Source organism: Erithacus rubecula, assembly GCF_903797595.1.
Source record: "Erithacus rubecula genome assembly, contig: scaffold_151_arrow_ctg1, whole genome shotgun sequence".
Classification (NCBI taxonomy): Eukaryota; Metazoa; Chordata; class Aves; order Passeriformes; family Muscicapidae; genus Erithacus; species Erithacus rubecula.
The window spans coordinates 249,934-273,724 of NW_027636150.1; the positions used below are offsets into that span (position 1 = coordinate 249,934).

Here is a 23,791-nt window from a genome sequence, read left to right on the forward strand (position 1 = left end):
TCATATCATATCATATTCTATCTTATTTTATCAAGCGAATCACTAACTTTATTTATGGAAAAAACAATGTGCTAATAATGAACAAAAATATCCAAACCCCTTGGATTATATCTTTCAACCACCTAAGTATTCCCCACCCTTCTAACCACTCATCCAAACCCCAATCATCCACAGTTAACTTCCTCATATTATCTTGCAGCTGTTTGATCTTCTCGTGAATGGATGCAGAATGCTCAGAAAGACACATCCAACACATCCAATCGAAATCCTCACACTCGTGCCCATGTGCTGATAGCAAAAACTGTACAGCAGCTCTATTCTGCAGTGTGGGGTGTCTAATGCTATTTACACCTGTAAGCATTTGTTTCAAAACAGTGGAAGTGATATTCAGCTGTTCATTCACTCAACATCTCAGCTTCTCAAGCGTAGTCAATGCCTGAGCAGCAGCAACACCTGGGGAAAGAACTGATGCTATTATTTGTGCCAGAGGACCCCAGAATTCCAAATGATTTTAAAAATTAGGCTCCAAATCCCCCATTTCTCTTTTAGCTCTTTAGCTGTGCCCTGCTCTCCAAAGGCTCTGATTCAACAACTCATGCGTGCCAGGAGCAAACATAGTTAACTTTCGGAGGATATTCGGGGGGAATTTGGGGTTTTTGGGAGTTCTCAGGAGTGTTATAAATGGATATTTCGATATGTTAACTTTTCAACCCTTGGCCATATGCATTTGCCTCTCGCTTGGTGAAAGCTGCTGTGGGCCAGGGCCAGCACCGAGCTGGGCTGTGTGGGCCAGGCAACGTGGAGAGTCTTGGCTGATCTTGCTGTGTCCCTGGCCTCAGCAAAGGCTTGGAGGATTTGCCTCCCAAGGCATCCTGCTCATTGGCTCTTCCTGTGCACCTTGGAGAGAACAAGGACGGCATTTCTGGCAGCTGGGCATTAGCAGCCCTTCAAACGGGGGCATGTTGTGGAGCAAGCCCAGCTGAGACACCCTGCGAGGAGCCAGCCCAGTGCTCCTTGCTCCTCCCTGCTGACACCAGATGGTTGATGTGGTTTTGGGATGAGCCCAGCTCCGTGACGGGGTGCTACGTGCACACGAGACAGCTGCCCCTGTCCCGCAGGGTCCCAGCAGTGCCTCGCAGTTGTCCTGCACACACATCAGGATGTGGCCAAGAGAGGTCCTGGAAGCTGAGGCAGCCAATTTGAAGCTTTTGCAGGTGCCTACAGGTCAAGGCCAACGGTGTTCCCTCAGGATGCAGCAGTCCTGAGGGTTCGCCCCAGAGCTGCCTGATGCCACGCACTCCTTGTGGCACCAGTTGCTTTCCTGTGGAATGTTCTACCTCCACCAAGAGTAAAGAGGGAGCTGGAGAAAGAGCTTGCCAGGCTACTCTCGATCCTTTCCCAGCAGTCCTGTTCCCTCCCTCCAGTCCTCAGACTGTGCCCATCCCTTTTGTTCCCCTTAGCTCATCCCTTTGCTTTGCTTTCCATCAATAAAGTTTGGCTTCTTCACTTTGCCTGCATCTCTGTGGAGCTCAACTGGGGCAAATCCAGAGCCCTGGGACACACAGGCCCCTCCTGCCATTCTGTTCCACGCCGTGTTCTGTGCAGAGACTCAGAGGAACGAGGGCAGATCAGGTTGGAAAGGTCTCTGTGCTGAAGCTTCAGTTCCACAACACTGTGAACTTCAAGGTCTTGCCTCAAGGCTGATGGCTGCCACCAGCTTGGCCCCATGCCACCCACTGTGGACGTGGCCAGGGACAGGACGGCAGAGGGGCCGGGCAGACACCCCGCAGCCGCCGTGCTCCATCCTCTGGGGCATCCCGGGGCTTTCCCTGCCTGGGGAGCGCAGGGCTGGCCTGTGTTCTCTGCACATGAACGGTTGATCTTATCCACAGGAAACAAAATCAGCATCCCCATTTCCAGATGTCAGTTAGGAGGAGGCGTTTGGTGCAACAAAGGCAGCCGGGCTTCTCAGTGGTGGCAGCTTTGGTCTGGCAGAAATCTTGTGCCATATGGAATTTTAGCTGGCAGAAACCCACTCCCGGCTAAGGCCCCTGAATAGGAATGGTGGCTATTTTCCACAGGACAGTAATCTCACCATCCCAGTTTCCAGATGTCACTTAGGAGAAGGCATTTGACAGTCCAATGGCAGCCATGGTCCGAGGATATGGCAGCTTTGCTCTGGGAGAAATCCTGCGCCATATGGACTTTGAGAGGGCGGTAGCCCAGTCCCAGCTACTGGACCCCGGTGGCTCTTTTCCATGTGAAACAAATCTAACCATCCCAGTTTCCTGATGTCAGTTCAGAGGAGGCTTTTGGCACACCAAATGCAGCCATGGTCCTAGGAGTTGGCAGCTTTGGTCTGGGACAAATCCTGTTACGTAGGGAATTTTAGCATAAACAAACCCATTCCCACTCCCAAAGGACCATAAAGAAGAACGGTGCCTTTTTCCACAGGAGAAAAACCTCAACATCCCCGTTTCCAGATGTCAGTTATGAGGAGGCATTTGGCACTCCAACAGCACCCAGGCTTCTCGGTGGTGGCAGCTTTGGTCTGGGAGAAATCCTGCACCCTATGAAATTTTAGCAGGTGGAAGCCCAGTCCCAGTTAGAGGCCCCTGGATATCAACATTGGCTCTTTTTCATGGGAAACAAAACTCACCATCCCAGTCTCCTGATGTCAGTTGAGAGGAAACATTTGGTGCAATAAAGGCAGCCACTATCCTAGGAGGTGGCTTCTTTACAGGGCACACACCCACAGATTTTTCTCTCTTGAGGCTTCAGAGAGTGCAACCTCCTTTTATCCTTAACTCCTGGCCACACTTTGCCCTCTTCCCTTCCCCGTTGGCCAAGGTACTCGGAAGATACAGCCTTCCCAACCCGTGTACCCCATATTCCCCCTTGAATCTGCCATTTCCCCCCAAAGTGCAGAAGTTCAGCCTTGTGCAGACTCTTGTCTGGTTCAGGAGCCAAGCTGTGTGGGCCCAGTAACAAACCTGCTGCCCAAAGCTAGTAGAAACTTTACAACCCATTCAGAGACCCTAACAGCCATCCCTTCACCCATGAAGTGATTTGTAAAGACATTAGCACACATCTTTCCTCTCACATTGATGTTTCCTCTGCTGCTAACAGACTTTTAAAGACAGCCTTTGGCCTGACCTCTCTGCTGTTGTAGTTCCATGCACAGAGGTTATTGTCTCTTCCCCCTTCCATGGGCAGGCCAGTGTTCAGCCATCTCCAGGACAGGAGGGCCCCACCCCACAGCACTGTGATGTAGGAAGACAAAAACCATCACTCCAAATGTCCCCCATTCTTCTTCTTCCCAGGCATGTGGCTCTGCCAGTGGGGTTTGCTGCTGGTTGCCACAGGAAAAAGAAGAGCACTGTGATACTGTGGGGCTCAATGGAATCAAACATCCATTGTGACACTACAGAGCCTCACAGCACCCAGAGTCCATGGTGACACAACAGGGCCTTGTGGAACCAAGGAGTCCAAAGGCCTAAAACAGATCTTGCATGGCTCTGCCTTGGAAAGAGAAACCTCCTTGGCACACTGTCCAAGTTTAGGACAAAATTGGGGAAAAAGACCTCCAAAGGGCCCCCTCCCCCCCTCCTTACAATTTCTTCCTTCACCAAGCTTGGAAAGAATTTTCTTCAGGGGAAAGTGGAAAAAACTTTTTATTAACAAAAATACAAAAGAAACACTTCCCAGCACAGACCCAGATGAGATGAACTTGGCTGATCTTCGCCAGGAAGGGTGGCAGAGCTTCTTTGGCAGACTTCCAGAGGTGGTCTCCGAAGTTCAGATCTGTGTCCTCTGGAGCCGGTGCAAATCTTGGGGATGAGGAGGACGAGGGAGAGGGAGAGGGGCAGCTTAGGCAGCCGGGGGGAAAGCAGCTAAGGCAGCGGAGGCGGGGAGGGGGGCAGCAGCAGCAGAAGCAGCAGCAGAAGCAGCGAGCAGCAGCTAAAGCAGCAGCTAAAAGCTATAGCAGCAAAAGCAGAAAATACCCGCCTAGATAAAATAGCCCAGGGGAGGGGCCGGCAGCTCCATGGTGGGGGGTAGGGAGAGGAGCTAGTCAAAATATAACCCATAACATTCCACCCCTTATCCCATATTGTGATCATTGACACACGATTGGGATACACACTCACTAAGCACAATATGAAAACTTCCTCTGACTTGCTCAAAACTTCAACACTTACACATTTCCTCCTTCTCACTTGCTCAGGCCTTTGTCACTTACACATTTCATTCTATTCATAAAATCTAACATACAATGGTGGTGACACTCAACAATATTTGTGTATAATTTATCCTATAGTCAGATCTCCCTGAGGTACACAGCGGGTTGTTGCATCCTTCTGCATTATCCACCAAGTACATCCTGGACCTTGAGCAAAGCCAATCCCACGAATGGGTTTGCCTGTACTCGAGGCAGGATGAATCCATACTGTCTTCCCTAGCAACCCTCTGACATGGGCCACTGGGACTTTGTCTCCATCTATTACATTAAGGCACTCAGACTAGGCAGGACCTGCTCGGGTGGTGGAATCTCAAGTGTTAACTAACCAAGTGGCTTTTGCCAGGTGCTGCTCCCAGTTCTTGAGAGATTCCCCCACCCAATGCCTTTAAGGTGGTCTTCAACAATCCATTGTACCTCTCCACTTTACCTGCAGCTGGTGCATGGTAAGGGATATGGTACACCCACTCAATACCATGTTCCCTAGCCCAGATATTGACAAGGTTATTCTTAAAATGAGTCCCGTTGTCTGACTCAATTCTCTCAGGGGTGCCATGCCTCCAAAGGACCTGCTTTTCCAGACCCAGGATGATGTTGCGGGCAGTAGCATGGGACACAGGGTAGGTCTCCAACCAGCCGGTGGCGGCTTCCACCATGGTCAGCACATAACGTTTTCCCTGGCGGGTCTGAGGCAGTGTGATGTAGTCAACCTGCCAGGCCTCCCCATACTTGTACTTGGAACACCGTCCACCATACCAGAGGGGCTTTACCCGCTTGGCCTGTTTGATGGCAGCGCAAGTGTTACAGTCATGAATAACCTGAGAGATGCTGTCCATGGTAAGATCCACCCCTCGGTCTCGTGCCCACTTATAGGTGGCATCCCTACCCTGATAGCCTGAGGTATCACGGGCCCATCGAGCCAGGAACAACTCTCCCTTATGTTCCCAATCCAAATCTATTTCCAACCCCCCTATCTTTGCAGCCTGATCTACTTGCTTGTTGTTTTCCTGTTCTTCATTAGCTCTGCTTCTGGGGACATTGGCATCTACATGGCAAACCTTAACAAGTAGTTTTTCTACCCGATCGGCAATGTCTTTCCACTCATCAGCAGCCCAAATTGGTCTTCCTCTATGCTGCCAGTTCGCCTCTTTCCATTTCTTCAGCCACCCCCACAGAGCATTGGCTACCATCCAGGAATCAGTATACAAATAGAGCTTTGGCCATCTTTCTCTTTCGGCAATTTTTAAGGCCAGTTGGATGGCTTTAAGTTCAGCAAATTGACTAGATCCTCCTTCTCCTTCAGTAGCCTCTGCAACCCGTCGTGTAGGGCTCCATACAGCTGCTTTCCATCTCCGATTTGTCCCTATGACATGACAGGAACCATCAGTGAATAAAGCACAGCATGCTTCCTCTGCTGGCAACTGGTTGTAGGGTGGAGCTTCTCCAGCCCATATCACTGGTTCTTGTTCCTCATCTGCCACACCAAAACTTTCACCTTCTGGCCAGTTTGTAATTATTTCCAAAATCCCAGGGCGATTTAGTTTTCCAATCCGGGCACGCTGAGTGAGAAGGTCAATCCACTTACTCCACGTGGCACGGGTGGCATGGTGGGTGGAGGGAACCTTTCCGCTGAACATCCACCCCAGCACTGGCAGTCAGGGTGCCAGGAGAAGCTGTGCTTCCGTACCAATCACTTCTGAAGCAGCTTGGACTCCCTCATAGGCAGCCAGGATTTCCTTCTCTGTGGGAGTGTAATTACCTTCGGACCGTCTGCAACTTCTGCTCCAGAATCCCAGCGGTTGACCTCGGGTCTCGTCTGGCACCTTCTGCCACAGGCTCCAAGACAAACCATGGCTCCCAGCTGCTGAGTAAAGTACGTTCTTCACATCTGGTCCTGTTCTGACTGGGCCAAGGGCTACTGCATGGGCAATCTCCTGTTTAATCTGGGCAAAGGCTTGCTGTTGTTCAGGGCCCCAGTGGAAATCATTCTTCTTGTGGGTAATAAGGTAAAGAGGGCTCACAATCTGGCTGTACTCAGGGACGTGCATTCTCCAAAAACCAATGGCACCTAGAAACGGTTGTGTCTCCTACTTGTTAGTAGGTGGGGACATAGCTGTAATCTTGTTAATAACATCAGTAGGAATCTGACACCGTCCATCTTGCCACTTCACTCCCAGGAACTGAATCTCCCGAGCAGGTCCCTTAACTTTACTCTTCTTGATGGCGAAGCCGGCTTCCAGGAGAATTTGGATAATTTTTTCTCCTTTCTCAAACACTTCCGCTGCTGTGTTTCCCCATACGATGATATCATCAATGTATTGTAGATGTTCCGGAGCTTCACCCTTTTCCAGTGCAGTCTGGATCAGTCCATGACAGATGGTAGGACTGTGCTTCCACCCCTGGGTCAGTCGGTTCCAGGTGTACTGCACGCCCCTCCAGGTAAAAGCAAACTGAGGCCTGCACTCTGCTGCCAAAGGAATGGAGAAGAATGCATTTGCTATGTCAATGGTGGCATGCCTTGGACTCCAGCTCGTACTGGAGATCCAGCATGTCTGGTATGGCAGCGCTCAGCGGTGGAATCACTTCATTCAATGCCTGATAGTCCACAGTCAGTCTCCATTCCCCATCAGATTTACGCACAGGCCAAATGGGGCTGTTGAAGGGTGAGTGAGTTTTACTGACCACCCCTTGGCTCTCCAGCTCTCAGGTCATCTTATGAATAGGAATCACAGCATCTCGAGTTGTTCTATACTGCCAGCGGTGCACTATTGAAGTGGCAATTGGTACTCGTTGTTCTTCTCCCTGCAGAAGTCCTACTGTAATTGGATTCTCAGATAGTCCAGGCAAGGTGTTCAATTGCCGGATGCGCTCTGCCATCACAGTTGCAATTCCAAATGCCCATCTTAGTTCCTTTGGGTCCTTAAAATATCCACTCCGAAGGTAATCTATGCCCAAAATACATAGGGCCTCTGGACCAGTCGCAATAAAATGTTTCTTCCAATCCTTTCCAGTTAAACTTACTTCCGCTTCCACCAGGGTGAAGTCCTGCAATCCACCTGTCACACCAGCAAGTGAAACAGATTCTGCTCCCATGTGTCTTGATGGAAGTATCGTACACTGTGCACCTGTGTCCACTAAAGCTTTATATTTCCGTGGTTTCGAAGTGCCAGGCCATCGAATCCACATGGTCCCTGGCTAGAGGCAGAGCCCTTCTAAGCCTGTTGCTCCTTCTTTTCTGAGGCATACATCTTAGAAGTTCCCTCAAGAGGGTCAGACATGTCATTATCAGTATCACGTTCGGCATTTTGATTGCGAGAAACAGGAGTGGCTTTCCTTTTGGAAATTTTTTCTTCCTTCAAATCCCGCACTCGTTTTGCCAGAGCAGCCGTAGGCTTCCCATCCCATCTTCTCATGTTCTCTCCAGAATCTCGCAAGAAGAACCACAACTCAGCTCGGGCAGTGTACCCTCTCTCCCAACTGCGTTGGATATCAGGGTTTCTTATCTGTACAGCTGAGATTTGGAGGAGGTCCTCCTTAATCTCCTCCCTGAGTTTCCAATGATTCTCTTGTATCTTATCTTCTAAATCTTGCAAGCGTGTTTCCACCGCTGCAATTCTAGCATGAGTCAGGCCATGTACTGCATCCACATAAGCACGAAGCTTCTTTGCCATATCAAGTACTGTCTCATACACCTCATCTCTCTTCATTATCGCTAGGGCAGACGCATATTCAGGTGGCCCAAGCTGCACAACTTTTCTCCACATCACCGGTGTGCAGGGTACCAGGTCTGGATTTCTAGTTGTTATGTCATCCAAAAAAATAATTTCTGCTACTGCCATTTCCCTGAGGCGTTGGACCTCCTGCTCTATGGTTTTCCATCGGGTCTGCTGCACATACAGGTCATCCACACAAAGATACCTTTGTGCCATGCTATCCAGGACCCATGCCCAGAGGCTTTGAGGGTTAGCCCTCCTCATCACACCTTGGTCGATAACAGGATCGTGGGACAGAGACCCCAAATGTCTCGCTTCAGAGCCATCCAAATCTGTGGCCTAACCTGCCACATCCCAGAGACGAACTAGCCAGCTGATCATAGATTCATCAGGTCTCCGGTTGTAATCTTTTCTTAATCCACGAAGATCCTTCAGGGAAAAGGACTCATTATTGGTCTCTGCTCTCCCACCAGTTGTTTTGACTCCTAATTTTACATCAGGAGGTGTCGAGGGTCCCTCTCCAGCATCATCATCATCATCATCATCCTCTGGCTGATGGGTCTTCCTGGTGCGTTTCCCAATTCTTGTACTGGTAGCCACAGCCATTGGTTGGGGCTTATTATCCAGTTCAGCTGCTGGGTTTCGGCCTAAGGGGTTGGCAACAACCTGAGTAACTGGGATAGGAGATAATTTATCTCCCTGTTCCCTCTCCTTTGTCTCCTGCTCTATAGTGTTCAGCAGGGTGCGATATGCATGTGCCAGGGCCCAGCTCACTGTAATAATCGTTTTCTCTTTAGAACCATCCTGGCACTTCCCTTTTAAGTACCTTGCAACCTTGATTGGATCCTGAATCTGTTCAAGTGGGAATTCCCAGATTATGGGGTCAGAAAATTCCTTTAAAATCTGGCCCATTTTCTCCCATTTGCCATTCCACTCAAGATTCCTCCTGCTGAGCTTGACTCCTAAATCAGGAGTCTTCCCAGCCCCTTTAGAAATCTTGGCCTTCATTCTATATAGACTGTAAATGGTGCAACAAAGACTTACTAAATTAATTGCCATAAAGATGGTTTCCTTAATACTCAGGGAGATCTGAATGTTTTCTAATAAAGATGTAATCGATTCAGAGGAGAGGAAAGGAAATAAAGGCAAGAAATCTTTGCCTGCTTCTCCTCTAATAAATAACACAAGCCATGATTTATACATTCCTGAAGCAGATTCCAACATTCTTATAAATCTCCTGTATGCCATTGCAAACAAGCCTAGCCCGATGAGTATTTTTGTTAATATCCCTTTCATACAAAAACTACGTATTAAAGACAACACCGGAGTTATCTCTGGATGAGTAGACAAACCCAAAGACCACAAAGGTATTAAAACTTCAAAGAAACCTAACGAGCACACATTCAAACAGGCTCCCACAACAAAAGACATTATGGATTTAAGAGATGTAGCCATACCAACAGCTGAAAACAACATATTATTAGATAAAAGTTTTTTCCACTTTTTCTGGTGCTGATAATCTGAAGGTTGTGAGTTCTTTTCCCCGTACGGGCCACCAAAAATTATGTCCAAGTTTAGGACAAATTTTGGGAAAAAAAAGAGCTCCAAAGGGCGCCCCCCACCTTTTCTTTTTTACAATTCCTTCCTTCACCGAGCTCAGAAAGAATTGTTCTTCAGAGGAAAATGGAAAAACCTTTTTTATTAACAAAAATACAAAAGAAACACTTCCCAGCCCAAACCCAGATGAGACAAACCCAGCCAGTCCTTGCCAGGGAGAGTGGCAGAGCCTCCTGAGCCGACCTCCAGCAGTGGTTCCCGAAGTGCAGATCCTCATCCTCAGGAGTCGGTGCAAATCCCTGGAGCAGGGAGAAGGGAGAGAGGGGGAGGGCAGCTGGGAGCAGGCCAAAGCAAGCCCAAGACAAGCTAAAGTGAGCCCAAGACAAACCAAAGTGAGCACAAGACAAGCCAAAACAGGGGCGCAGGCAAAACAGCTGGGGGGAAAGGAAAAAAGCGGCCAAAGCAGCCGGGGGTGGGGGGTGCAGCTGAGCAGACGGCAGAGAGCAAGACAGCCCAAGAACCGAGGCACAGCAGCAGCCAGCCGGAAAAACACCAGCCTAGATAAAACAGCCCGAGGGAGGGGCCGGCAGCTGCATGGGGGAAGCAAGGAGAGGAGCCAGTCTAAACATCAACCCATAACAGCTGCCCATGCATCTCCCTAGCCAATCACTGCTTCACACACGAGGTGACCACCAACCCACTCTCCAGCCATCTGACCCACAGCTGAACCCTTCCCAGAGTTCCTTTGGGTGAACAAAATTGAACAGAAGTCAACAGGATTTAACAAATTTTTAAAAGGTCCTGATTCTTTAAGACTTTTCTTATTTCCTTTAGTTAATGGTCATCACCATCATCTCATGGTCATGGTCATGCTAGGCTTAGTTCAAATAAAAGACTAGATAACCTCAGCTTAAGGCTGTGGAAAAACCCTTTGCAGAGAGAGTGAGTAGAAAAATCACCCTCAGAATCCTCCTGTTCAATATGTTAATCATTGCCAGAATGTTCCCTGTTCTCCTTGTTGTCATTGGTTTTTTCTTGGTGCAAAAATTTTAATATTCCCAACCACCCTTCCCTACTGGATCCCCTCCCTGAACTCCACCCTAACTTGTCCCCTCCTCCAAGTTTATAAATATTCCTATTTTGCCCCGGCCCTTGCTTTTTCGCCATCATGCACAGAATTAGCCTCCCTGTACCACCTTTCTTGGTTCATTCAATGTAAGCTGTTTGGCTTGCAGTTTGTTATTTTTTGTATTACTAAACTTTTTAGTTCCAGAACTTTTTTCTGCACGAGGTTGCCGAGTTCAGTGAAGCCACTGATCCTAATATCCAGGCCAGGATCAGCAGCAGCTTCACTTGGCGCCCGAACAGGGACTCCTGAAATTCAGGAGACCCTTTGGAACTCGGTCCCATCCTCTGGGGAGCCAAGAGCAGGACCTGCCCTTCCTGGCACCAAATCAAGGCTCTGGGAGCCATTGAACACTGTGGAGTCAGGAGGAGACAGCCTCAGTGTTTTCACCTTCAGAGAAGGTAAGAGGAAGGGCGACATCCAACCCGTCTACTCTTTTTCTCTCATCTAATTTGGCAGTTCAATTTTAGTTCAATGATGGGTTCCCAGATGTCTGTAGAGCAGAAGGACATCTAAAGGGATTTTAAATTCAAACTTGCTTATTGGGAAAGAAATTTGAGAATAAGGAGCTCCAAAATTTGATCCTACTGGCTTATAAATCCACTCCAGAGGCTACCAAAGACAAGCTCTAGCTGATGGACTTTTGGGACTCAGCTGGGAGGAAGCTGTATAATTCAGCTGCAAAAAGGGATGACTCGGCTCAAAAACTAATTATTGTCTTTCAAAAAGTAAATGACATGGTCAAATTGGAACAGAAGGAACAAAGCATGAGGTAAAATTTGTTTGGAGGACTGAATGAAGCTAAAAATTTGGATCAGCCCAGTACTGCCAATCCTGTTCTCCCCTTCACCCACTCTCCTGTGACTGAACCTGATAACAGACATGAGCTGAGATGGTTTCTGCCTGTGCCCAAAGCTGGCCCAGGGAGTTATGCAGCTGTGCTGGTGACCCCGCCGTGCTACATCCATTATCTTTGAACCCTCCACCATGAACCCCTGATGGCAGTGCACAGGTCATTGTGGATCACCCCCACTCTGTCCCTCCAGTGCCCTCATGTGCTCCTGTCTTAGGTTGCAATAAAGGATGTGACCAAAAGTGTGTATTCTATCACCATTTGCTAAAACCATGTGGGGCAATGTTCCTTATCTCTGTGGGAGATATTCTCTGCTAATGGGCCATCTGTTAAAAACCAGGTGGGGCAGTCATCGTTACTTTTTTCTGCAACCCAGCCTTCCTCTAGGAAAATATCCTCTTCTGCATGACTGATAAAATTACATCATCCCATTGGAAGATGCTCCAGCCAGAGGGAGGAGCCAAACATTTCCTACACAGATAAAAACTGAGATTTGGATCACCAAAGCAGCCTTTTTTCTACTGGATTCCAGAGGAAAACCAGATCATTCTAAACCATTCCTGGGCCTTCAGAGGAAAACTGCACCTTCTCCAGGAGCACTGCTCCAACTGAACCACATCTGCCACTGCAGGAGGATGCAGCCACCATTTAATTGGACTGCTGGAAACACCCTGACTGTCAGAGTGTCAGGTTGTATGCTGACTTGGTCAGTGTTTTGGGATTGCTGTTTGTAACACTGTATTTCTATTTTAATTTTCCAAGTAAAGAACTGTTATTCCTATTTCCCATATCTTTGCCTGAGAGCCTCTTAATTTCAAAATCATAATAATTTGGAGGGAGGGGTTTTACATTCTCCATTTCAAAGAGAGGCTCCTGCCTTTCTTAGCAGACACCTGTCCTCCAAACTAGGACAGCTCCTCATTCCCCTTTACCCTCCTAACACCTTGCAGTCCCATCCAGTCAAAGCACCCATGGCTGTTACCCCACTATCTGCCCTGCTGCAAATGGTGGCCATTGTGAAATCACAACTAACACCCTCGGACAAAGACCTGGTTTGTCAGGTGTCCCCACTTCCAGCCCCTCCTGCCAGTCCTCACTCTGTCATGGCTCAACCACCACCCTAAGGGGTCATCCAATCCCACCCCTGCCAGGACTGGCACTGACTGCCATTCCCCTGGGAGGAGACCAGAACTACCTTTATGGTGGTTCCAGTAGGGTCCATCCCCAAAATGTCAGTGTCAGATTGCCCTGGCCTGCACTGAGGCCTGGCAAACGGGCCAACCCAAGAGACAAAAAGGTGCTCATTGCCAAGGGCTACTCCTGCAGATTGTCCTTCTCTCCCTTCTCTTCCAAGGAAGACCTCTGCTGGTTGGAGTCAAGGAAGAGAAATTGGAAAGAAATTAAAAGATTGGCCCTGAAGAAGGGTGAATGGGAGTTGGCTTCTAGACTTGACATAATGCCAATAAGGTATAACAGAAGAGGCAACCCATGCTGAGAGGTTTTGGCATTTAGTGAAATAAAGGAACTATGAAAAGCAGGCAGAGATCATGCCCAGCGCTCTCCATGTTTTACAAGCTGGTTTCAGCAACTTTTGCTGTGCACATCTTTATTCTGCATGGCATAAAATAATTAATGGCATTGCTGTTATCCCCTACTGAGCTTTTGCTATGGGAGTTGGGGTGGAAGAGACAGTTAAATAAATTGCTTTCTGGAGCATGGGCTGGCATTACACTTGCCCAATTGGCAGGGGAAAGAACTGACCCAGACCAGCAGGCCAGGAACTTGCAAAGACCAGTGTTAAATGACATGATTGAAGTGGCTAAAATGGCCTTTTTACAAGTACCTGAGGCCAGTAAGCTGCAATTGAACTTTGCTGTTATAAGGCAAGGCCCTACAGAGCCTTATATGACTTTTCTGGATAGGGTTAAACTCACTTTTGATAAACAAGTGGCTGAGGACCAGGTTTGGGAAGCTGAAACAGCTAGCAGTGGTCAATGCTAACCCCAAATGTATGAAGGGCTTACAGGCTTTGCCCTCTGACCCTGAGCCCACCATCCCCCAGATGGTGGGGGCTTGTAATAAGCTGGATACTCTGGAGCATGTTGCCTCCTTCCAAGGAAATGTATTAGCCAATGCCTTGATTAAATCTCAAAAGAGACCTCGAAGACAGCAGAACCAAAAGCCAGGACAATTATTTAATTGTGGCCAAAATGAACACTGGAAAGGAATTATTGCAAACCCAAAAAGGGAACTCTCAAAAACTTGGTGACTGGAATAAACCAGGCCAGATAAAAACTCTTGTCATCAAGTCCAGGTACATTGCTGCAGCCAGTGAGGAAACTCCAAGCAGAGCACAGGACAGTGGCACGTGGAGACATAAGAACCCCCATGGCTGAACACTGGCAAAACAGACATTGGAACCCACCAAACCTCTTTTTGCAACACCTCCTCAGGCACCTGCCTGCCTCAGTACCGTGCAGCTCCTGACTGGAGCTGTCACCTGCCCGGTCAGTAATGATAACTGATTTTATCCATCATGTTATCTCTACAGGCCAGCTAAAACCAGAACTGCAGCCAAGAGACTTTCTCAATATTGGACTAGATGGATGTAACATTGAAGGTTTTTATGTGTTGCCCACTGTTTTAGCAGTTACCTCTAATCAAGAAATCAGAGTGTTAGCTAGGTGCCCTAATCCTCCTTGTTTATTTCCAAGGAAATACCTTTCACTCAGGCTCTCTTGTTGCCTATGGTTAATGATGACACTGACCACGTTGCATGGACCCAGCAGATTGGCCTGGGAAAAATCAAAATTACCTGTGATGTCATTTGCATGGGGAAAACCCTCATCTGTATTGTGGGAGTCCAGGGTATACCTGGCTCTTTTGGGGATGCAAAGACTCCCTTGGCAGACTCTTTAGAGACCCTCGAGTGCTGTCCAGGAGCTGCAGGGGCTGGATTTGGCTCCTTGGGAGAATTTGCTCACGTTGAGAGAAGAGACACAGAAAATAATGATGAGTAGAGTGCAAATTAGAATATTAGAATGTACTATAAGTAGGTTTTTAGATTGTTTATATTAAGGGCCATGTGGCCAAGATGGAGGATCTTGGGCGTGGTGGGCTTCTTCCTCCTTTTTCTTCATGTCATCCATGCTGAAGTTGCACTTTGGAAACCACAGATTAGATGGGGAAAGAACTGGACATTGTAAAGAGGTTGCATGGCATTGGGGAAAATTTGTAAATATTGTATATGTAGTTTAGAGTATAAAGACTTTGGCACAGTCTGCCCAGGGGTTCTTCTGCAATGGTCAACCTGCAGAGCGGACCTGTGTTGGGCTGGCTGAAACATTTTGAAAGATAAGATAAATAAACAGCCCTGAAACAACACAAGGTCGTCCCAAGCTGCTTTCTTGCTGGTGCCTCTGAGAGAACCAGACTTCTGACCAGCTGCATGCCCTCTCTGGGGAGGTCTCACACCTGAAGAGACCCTCAGAGCCGGGACATGTATGGGTCTTTTTGACATGGGAGTAGACATGACCATTATCTCACACAACTCACCAGAGTGGACTCCTGTTCCTTCACTCAACACACTTGTGGGAATTGGGGGGCACAGCAACACAATGGGGAGTTTACATCCTGTTTCCTTTAAAGGACTGTGGAGCCGTGTGGCCACCACCAAGACATTTATTATTAAAGACAAAGTGAATGTTTGGGGTAGGGATCTCCTATCCCACTGGGGACTGAGACTCAAGATAAATTTTTTGCAAGGACCACTGATGAGCACAGTGCTGTAAAACTCACTTGGACCTCAGGCAAACCCATCTGGATTGATCAGTGGCCCCTTCCCATCAAAAAGCTGTCCACACTCGAGTCTCTGGCTTGTGAACAACTGGAAAAAGGGCATGTTGTCCCTACAAATAGTCCCTGGAAAATCTCCATTTTCTTTATCAGAAAGCCACATAGTGAGAAGTGGACGCTGCTTCCAGACCTGAGAAGAATAAATGAAATCATTGAGGAGATGGACTGTTGCAGACAGGATTGCCCCTCTCCTTACACGATCCCCAGGGGCTGGTTTTTAATGATTATTGATCTGAAGGATTGCTTTTTCAGGATCTCTTTACATCCAGAGTTTGTGTCAAGATTCTCCTTTTCCATACCTTCCATCCACCAACAGTCGTTGCTGAAAAGACACCATAGGACCGTCCTGCCACAAGGGATGTGGAACTCCCCAGCAATGTGCCAATGGTACATGGCAAGGATCCTTTCACCCAAGAGAAATTTCCCCCAGGTAATGATACTGCAATACATGGATGGCCCCTGGCAGCTACAGCAAGCCCGGATAAAATGTTCCAAATAAAACAGATTTTCCTGGCTGCCTTAGGCAGACATCAGCTACAAAGTGATTGAATGCAAGCAAGGCCTAGGCTTAGGCTATCAGCTCTTCTGTGATTTCATTTTGATTGCAGCATTTCCTTAGCCAGAGAGAAAGAGATTTGGGAATGCTGCACAGGAATTCTGCAGGCAACTTTATTTCTACGAAGGGACCCAGCAGCAAATCCAAGTATGCAGAATATCAAAGGGGTTTTATAGGGTTGGGGTGGCTTCAGATGCAGACCAATAAAATTAGAGATTGAAAAACTATCCAACTACTTTAAAGTTTTAGGTGAGAGTGACCAATTACTTAGAAGGAAAAAAGACCAGTTAGAACACTAAAAGATAACACGGGGGTCTATAAGGGGGTGAACATTTCTCTAAGAATGGATTTCTTATCTAAGGGGTAAGTTTCCAAGGGGGCCCTGAAGGGGTATCTGAATCATCCACAATGGATGACATCCTGATTGCCTCAGAAAAGGAGACCACTCTGGAACTTGTCACCACCGACATTTTGGAGGAGATCCATAAGTCTGGTCTACAAGTAGCCAAAGATGAAGTGCAGTGATCCTCCCCTTGCAGGTACCCAGGGTACAGGCTCACTGTCACACCACAGATCAGCCACCTGCAGGAGGAACTCACCACCTTACACCCTCTGCAGAAACTCAATTAATGGGGTTAGGACCCTCCTTGGAATCACAGACCAGGATTTGGCTCCTTTATTTGATTTATTAAAGGGAAACACAGACATGAACTCTCCCAGAGACTTCACACCAGATGCCAGAACCGGGTTGGATAAAGTGGCCACAGCACTGCACACTCACCAAGCCCACTGATACCACCCAGAGTCACATTTTTGATTTGCTATTTTGGGAGAACGGCCACATTTTTATGGTTCAATTTTTCAACGGAAAAAGGACTTGTCTGTCCTTTTGTTAATTTTAGAATGGATCTTCCTATCTTATCAGATGCCCAAAACAATCACTACTTGTCCTGAAATCCTTTCTCAGCTGATCACGAAATCCCAATCCCGAGTTTTAACCCTTTCCAGAAATTATTTCTCTGTTATGTTTATACTCATTACTCCCCTGTATTTAGAATTTTTACTTCAGCAATCTGAGGTTTTTCAAATTGCTTTAGCAGCTTTTACAGGACAAATCTCAGTTCATTTTCCAAAGCATAAATTACTACACCTTCCTTTGAATTTTACCCAAAAACCCCTAGATAGTCATATCTCTCTTAATGCTCTTAATATTTTTACAGATGGCTCCAGTAAATTGCATAAATCAGTTATCACCTGGAAAAACCCTAACAGTGATAATTGGGAATCAGACATTGAACTTGTAGAAGGATCACCACAGATTGTGGAACTTGCAGCAGTTGTCCAAGCTTTCTCTAAATTTCTAATTCCTTTTTAGTTACAGATTCCTTTTATTATGTAGGCATCGTGGAATGAGCAGAAGGTTCCCCCATCAAATTTATCACTAATGAAAACCTATATATATATTATATATAATATATATATAAAATATATAATTTGCTCAAAATTTTCTTTTTTAAGAAAACAACCTTATTTTGTCACACATGTTGGTTCATGTACCAACCTACCTGGAAGTGAATTCAGGGCTGAAAGTAATGCCCATGCTGATCACCTCACCACGCCCATTCAAACCACCCTTCCAAATTTTTGGTGAACAAGTCCATTTAAGTCACTCTTTCTTTCACCAAAATGCCCCATCCCTCATAAAATCTTTTAATCTAACTAAAGATCAGTCCCACATGATCATCAGCTCCTGTCCTGATTGCCAGCAGCAATCCATTCTCTCAGGGGGAGGTGGTGTAAACCCCAGGGGACTCAATAGGTGATGGTGATCAGGAAATGACCATGAGATGACCAGGACAATGAGATGACCACATCAGGGCCACCTCAAGCCCATGGCTATGCCATGGCCAACCTGTGGTCATCTCTTGGTCTAAACCACCTCATGGGGCTGTGGTGGTGTCATGGTCATCCTATGGTCATCTCAGGGTTGTGTCACTCATGGCCACTCTCATCTCATGGCCATGGTCATGAGCAGGAACCTCTCTGAGATCCCAAACCCCGATTTTGGGGCACTCAAGGACAGATGGGGACAATGAGGCCTGGCCTGATCCCTCCCCCCATCCCACTGCCCCTCCAGGAGCCCGACACAGCCAAACCCTCCTGGGGACACCTCGGACATGGGACACAGAGCAGGAAATGAATTCTGGGGGATGGAGTCAAGTGTGGCTGGCAAGTCCCCATGTCAGTCCTGGTGTTCCCATCCCAATCCTGGTGTCCTTAACCTGTTCCTGGTGTTCCTATTCTCATTCCTGGCTCCCAGAGAGGAACTGACAGACACTGGAGGAGGCAACCTGGATTTATTGCCTCAAGCAGGATTTATTGCCCCAAGCAGGATTTATTGCCCAAAGCAGGATAATTTCACACCAGAACTAAAGCATTGGGAATGTTTGTGGTTCTTGGCTTTAAAGAAGCCAAAATGGGAAATTGATCCATTAGCAGAAGCTGTGGGTGGGTAAAAACATGGAGAGGAGCTCTGCTGGAAAGCCTCAGTTTCCTGGGAACAGGAAGGGGCTGGATCAAGCTCTGTGGATTGCTCAGGGAGTGATTCCTGCTGAGATGAGAGAGGGTCACAGTGTCACCCTGTCCCTGTCCCCATCCCACAGGATGGGCCTGGCTGGAGCCCATGGAGAGCAGGAGCTGCTCCAGATCCAACCGGATCCTGCCCACTCCTGCTCCATCCATCCATCCCACCCAAACCCACTCTGGAATCCCATCCTGATCCTGTCTCATCCATCCCACACCAATCCTGACCTGTCCACTTTTCCATCATCCATCATCCATCCATCCATCCATCCATCCATCCATCCATCCATCCATCCATCCATCCATCCATCCATCATCTATCCATCATCCCAACTGATCCTGCTCCAGAATTCAGCCCCGATCCCACTCCACAATTCCATCTGATCCTGCTCTGGACCCATCCTCTGATCCAGAATCCCTCCCTGATTCCAATCTGTCCATCCTGTCCCAATCCCCCTCTGGAATCCCACCCTGACCCCACTCCTTACCTGCGGTCAAGCCGTTGCTCCCACATGATTTCCTGCAGAAAGAGAAGATCCATGAGATTCCAGCAGGGATCACACACTGGGACTAACCCCAGGATCCATCCTGGGATCCACATGGAGGGGATCCAAAGCTGGATCCGCCACTGGTACTCACTGGGTGCCTCGTGGTATATCTTCTCATTCTTCCTCCCTGTGGAAAAACAGTGGGATCAGCGTCAGTGCTACAGGATTCCCAGAACGGTGCTGGGTGGATCTGTGCCCCTTCCTGACCCCCATCCCGTGTGTTACCGGATTGGCGCTTCCAGACGACGAATCCAGCGAGGACAATGAGGATGATGATGGCAACAACGGACACAGCGACCACCACGGTGAGATTCCCACCAGATGTCGGCTCTGGGAATTGTGGGATGGTGAGGAGGAGGAGGGGAATCCCCATCTGGGAATTCCAACTCCCCAGTTCCCACATTCCACATTCCCAGCCTCACCCCAAGCGAAGATCCCGGGCTCCGACATTCCGGGATGCTCCACCCGGCACCGGTACTGCTCCCGCTCCTCCGGCCGCGCCTCGATCCTGGCCCAGGTGTGGAAGGTGCCGTCGCTGTTGGGAACGACCCCGCCCCACTCCGTCTCCTGATCCCGGATTTCATCCCCCTTCATCCAGTTGACCGCGATGGCCTTGGGGTAGAATCCGTACGCGTGGCAGGACAAGATCAGCATCCCGTGTTCCTCTTTTCCGGACACATGGACATCAGGGGCTCTGGAATGGGATAACAGTGAGAGACATCCATGGAATTCCATGGGAATGGGATGGGGGTGAGATCTGCCCATGGAATTCCATGGGAATGCAATGGGGGTGAGATCAGCTCATGGAATTCCATGGGAATGAGATGGGGGTGAGATCTGCCCATGGAATTCCATGGGAATGGGATGGGGGTGAGATCTGCCCATGGAATTCCATGGGAATGGGATGGGGGTGAGATCTGCCCATGGAATTCCCACTGCAATGGGACAGGGGTGAGATCTGTCCATGGAATTCTCACTGGAAGGGCATGGGGGTAAGATCTGCACATGGAATTCCCACTGCAGTGGGATGGAGTGAGACCTGCCCATGGAATTTCCACTGGAAGGGGATGGGGGTGAGATCTGCCCAGGGAATTCCCACAGGAATGGGGATAAGATCTGCCCATGGAATTCCATAGGAATGGGATAGAGATAAGGTCTGCCTATGGAATTCCATGAGAATGGGATGGGGGTGAGATATGCCCAGGGAATTCCCACTGCAACAGGATGGGGGTGGGTGAGACCTGCCCATGGAATTCCCACTGGAGTGAAATGGAGGTGAGATCTGCCCATGGAATTCCATGGGAATGGGATGGGGGGTGAGATTTTCCCATGGAATTTATTAGGAATGTGATAGAGGTAAGATCTGCCCATGGAATATCATGGGAATGGGACAGGGGTAAGACCTGTCCATGGAATTCCATGGGAATGGGATAGAGATGAGATCTGCCCATGGAATTCCCACTGCAATGGGATGGGGGGGAGATTTGTCCGTGGAATTCCCACAGGAATTACCATGTTCCCAAGTCCTCCATTCCCAAATCCCACTTTCCCACAGGATTTCTGCTCCCACCTTTGCGGTCCAGCTCCTTCTGCCCATATCCAACGTATTTCGGGATCCACTCCGGGCAGATGTGCCCCAGGTAATTAGTCACCCTCTCAGCCTCGTTCTCATCTTCCCAGCGCCTCCTGGTGACCTCAGCAGCGCTGTCGGCCACCACGAATCTCCTGGATTCCAGGTCAAAGGAGATGTAATCCCATCCATCGTAGCCAATCCGGTAAGATCCACGGACACTCCCGTCGGACAGGAGGTCACAGCCGTAAATTTGCATCCTCGTGCGGGGATCTGGGGGGATTGTACCCACAGAGACTCATGGAATTGTGTCCCAGCCCCACAGATCCCATCCCATCCCCATGGATCCCATCCCAACCCCATGGATCCCATCCCAACCCCATGGATCCCATCCTAACCCATGCAGCACAAGATACCCCATACCAGCCCAATGGATCCCCATCTCAGCCCCTTGGCACTCTGTGAATCCATATCCAAGCCCTATAAATCCCATTCAAGAATTATAGATCCCCACTCCAGCCCCACAGATCCCACCCCAGCCCCACAGATCCCATCCCAACCCCACATATCCCACCCCAGCCCCATGGATCCCATCCCAACCCATCCATCCACATCACAGCCCCACGGATCCCCCCCCACTCACCCCTGCTCTGGTTGTACCGGTCCCGCGCTGTCTCCAGGTTCCTGGCAGCCACGTGCTGGTGCTCCTTGCAGATCTGGGTCTCTCTATCCCAATATTCCAGCTCTGCTCCATCCTTCATCCACTGTGTCAGCGGCTCCAGCCGGCCCCGCTCGCTGTCGTAGCGTGTGAAGGGGATCCCATCCAGGTACCCAATGGCCATGAACTGGGGGATCCCCGGGCTGGGCTCTGACACTGACACATGCAGGTAGCGCAGGGAGTGGAGAACTGTGGGGACACAGAGATTTGGGGGGGTTGAGGGGTCACAGAGCAATGAAAGGGGAACTGGGAGAGCTGGGAAGGGAGTGCATGGGACCCCAGTGTCCAGGAATGGGGGCTCAGGGTACTCTCAGGGTCAAGGAAAGCAGGATACAAGGAATGGGGGTTCCAGGGGACCCCAGTGTCAAGGAAAGGGGGTCCAAGGGTCCCCAGTGCCAAGGAAAGAGGGGTAACAATGTGGGGAGACCCGGGATGGCTGGAATGGGAGGCTCAGGGGTCTTTGATGCAGAGGGAAAAGGAGGCTGGGGGCTGAGAAAAGCAAGAATGGAGGTTCAGAGGATCTCAGAGTCAAGGAAAATGTGGGTCTGGAGCTGAGGAAGGCGGGATGGATGGGAAAGGGGGTGCAGGGGTGGAATGGTACTGGATAAGGTAGTGCAGGGGGGTGCCTTCCTTTCCAGCGGAACTGGGAATTCAGGGGGCTCCCAGAGCCCAGAATCCCTCCTGGGAGCGTCCACGATACCCCAGGGACCCTCCCAGACTCCCCGCAGGACGAGCAGGGGGTGGAGATCTGGGGAGATGCCGAGATTTGGGGGGGGCAGGAAGCGGAACGGGGAGAGCCGGGAAGGGTCCAAGGTTCAAGGGAGGGACTGGGAGAGGTGGGATGGGGGATCCAGGGGGTCCCTGTGCCCAGGAAAGGGGCTCCAGGGGTCTCCGGTGTTGAGGGAAAGGGGGGGCTGGGGCTGGGAGAGGCGAACGGATCCCGAAGGCGCAGCCTGGGAGACGGGAAAGAGACCGAGGGAGCGCGGTGGGGGAGGGGACGGGGGAAAGGGGGAATTCCAGGGAGTTCATCTGGATCCCATTGGATCCCCGCTGAGACCCCCCCCTGAGATACCTGAGACCCTCTGGGACCCCGTTTTGGGAAGCGCCGAGAGTGGAAAACGGGGCGGACACGGAAAGTTGGGAGGTTCGGGGGGTCCAAAGGTCAAGGAAAAGGGCGGGACTCGGGTCTGGGAAAAGCGGGATGCCCGAAAAGGGGGTGCAGGGGGGTCCCAGGCCCGGAAATGGAGATTCGGGGGTGTCCCAGTGGCCGGGAATGGCGGTTCAGGGGGGTCCCGGTCCCAGATAAGGGGGTTCAGGGGGTTCTCCGTGCCAGAAAAAGGGGTACAAGGGGGCCCGTACTGGGGAAGGGGACCGAGGGGGGTCACAGGACGCAAAATGCAGATTTCGGGGGTTCCCCTGCCCGGGAATGGAGGGGTACGGGTTCCCGGTGGGCAGAAAGAGAAGTTCAGGGGGGTCCCGGGGTCCAGGAATAGGGGTTCAGGGGGGTCTCCGTGCCCATTAATGGGGGTTCAGGAGGGTCTTTCTGCTGAAAAAGGTGATGGAGAGGTAACAGGACCCAAAATGTAGGTTCAGGGGTTTCTCCGTGCCCGGGAATCAAAGGTTAGAGGATTCCCAGTGCCCGGAAATGGAAGTCCAGGGGGTCCCGGTTTCGGGGGTCCCACTCACCTTTCGTCGCGCCCCCCGGGTCCCCCAGGAGCCCCAAGAGCAGCCCCAGCCCCAGCGCTGGAGCCATCGCGCTGCTCCGCTGCGATCCCGCTCCCAGAACTGGCCCCGCCCCCAGCTCTGGCCCCGCCCCCAGAGCAGCCTCCGGCCCCGCCATTGGCGCCGCTATTTCCTGCCCGCCAATGGAAACTCAAAGTGTCAGTGACGTCACGGGTAGCTGGGTAGATCCCGGTCTCTCGGGTTGGGACGCGGAAGCGAAAGTGACCGAGGCAGCGCGGTGGGGGAGGGGACGGGGGAATTCCAGAGAATCCCTCTGGATCCCTCTGGATCCCCGCTGCGACCCCCTGGAGCCCTCTGAGAAACACCTGGGACCCCCTGGGACCGCCCTGAAGAAAGCGCCGCGACTGGAGAACTGGGGGGACACGGAAATTTGGGAGATCTGGGGGTGCAAAGGGAAGGAAAAGGGCGGGTCTGGGGGCTGGGAAGGGCGGGATGCCCGAGAAGGGAGTGCAGGGGGTCCCCATGCCGAATTAGGGGGTGCGGGGGGAGTCCCCATGCCCAGTAAGGGGGGCTTAGGGGGTCCCGAGGTCAAGGAAAATGGGGGGCTGGGTCCCCGAGAGGGGGAGGGCCGGGAAATGGGGTACAGGGGGGCACTGGAGCTGGATAAGGGGGATCTGGGTGCGCAGGAAATGGGGTTCAGGGGGGTTCTATTTGCGGGTTATGGGGTTCAAGGGGTCCCGGTGTCTGAAAATGGGGGTTCAGGGGTTCCCGTGCTGGGGAATGTGTGTTAAG

General features: G+C 50.1%; 2 protein-coding genes across 2 annotated transcripts in view; both read right to left on the reverse strand.

Moving 5' to 3' along the window:
- LOC306815547 (class I histocompatibility antigen, F10 alpha chain-like) overlaps positions 1–23,087 on the reverse strand; it is a 260,303-nt gene extending 237,216 nt beyond the window's left edge. The window contains exons 1-2 of the mRNA XM_079332124.1: positions 23,003–23,087; positions 21,242–21,505 (exon numbers count right to left, since the gene is read on the reverse strand). Of these exons, the coding sequence (XP_079188250.1) occupies positions 21,242–21,505; positions 23,003–23,069 (331 nt within the window). The 5' untranslated portion in view covers positions 23,070–23,087. The remainder of the gene's footprint in view (positions 1–21,241; positions 21,506–23,002) is intronic.
- On the reverse strand, positions 19,051–20,857 carry LOC306815545 (class I histocompatibility antigen, F10 alpha chain-like; the record flags this gene model as incomplete). Its single annotated transcript, XM_079332122.1, has 3 exons — positions 19,051–19,358; positions 19,451–19,785; positions 20,574–20,857. 3 exons carry the CDS (start codon positions 20,855–20,857, stop codon positions 19,051–19,053), a joined length of 927 nt encoding a protein of 308 aa, XP_079188248.1.
- Positions 23,088–23,791: the final 704 nt, after the last annotated feature.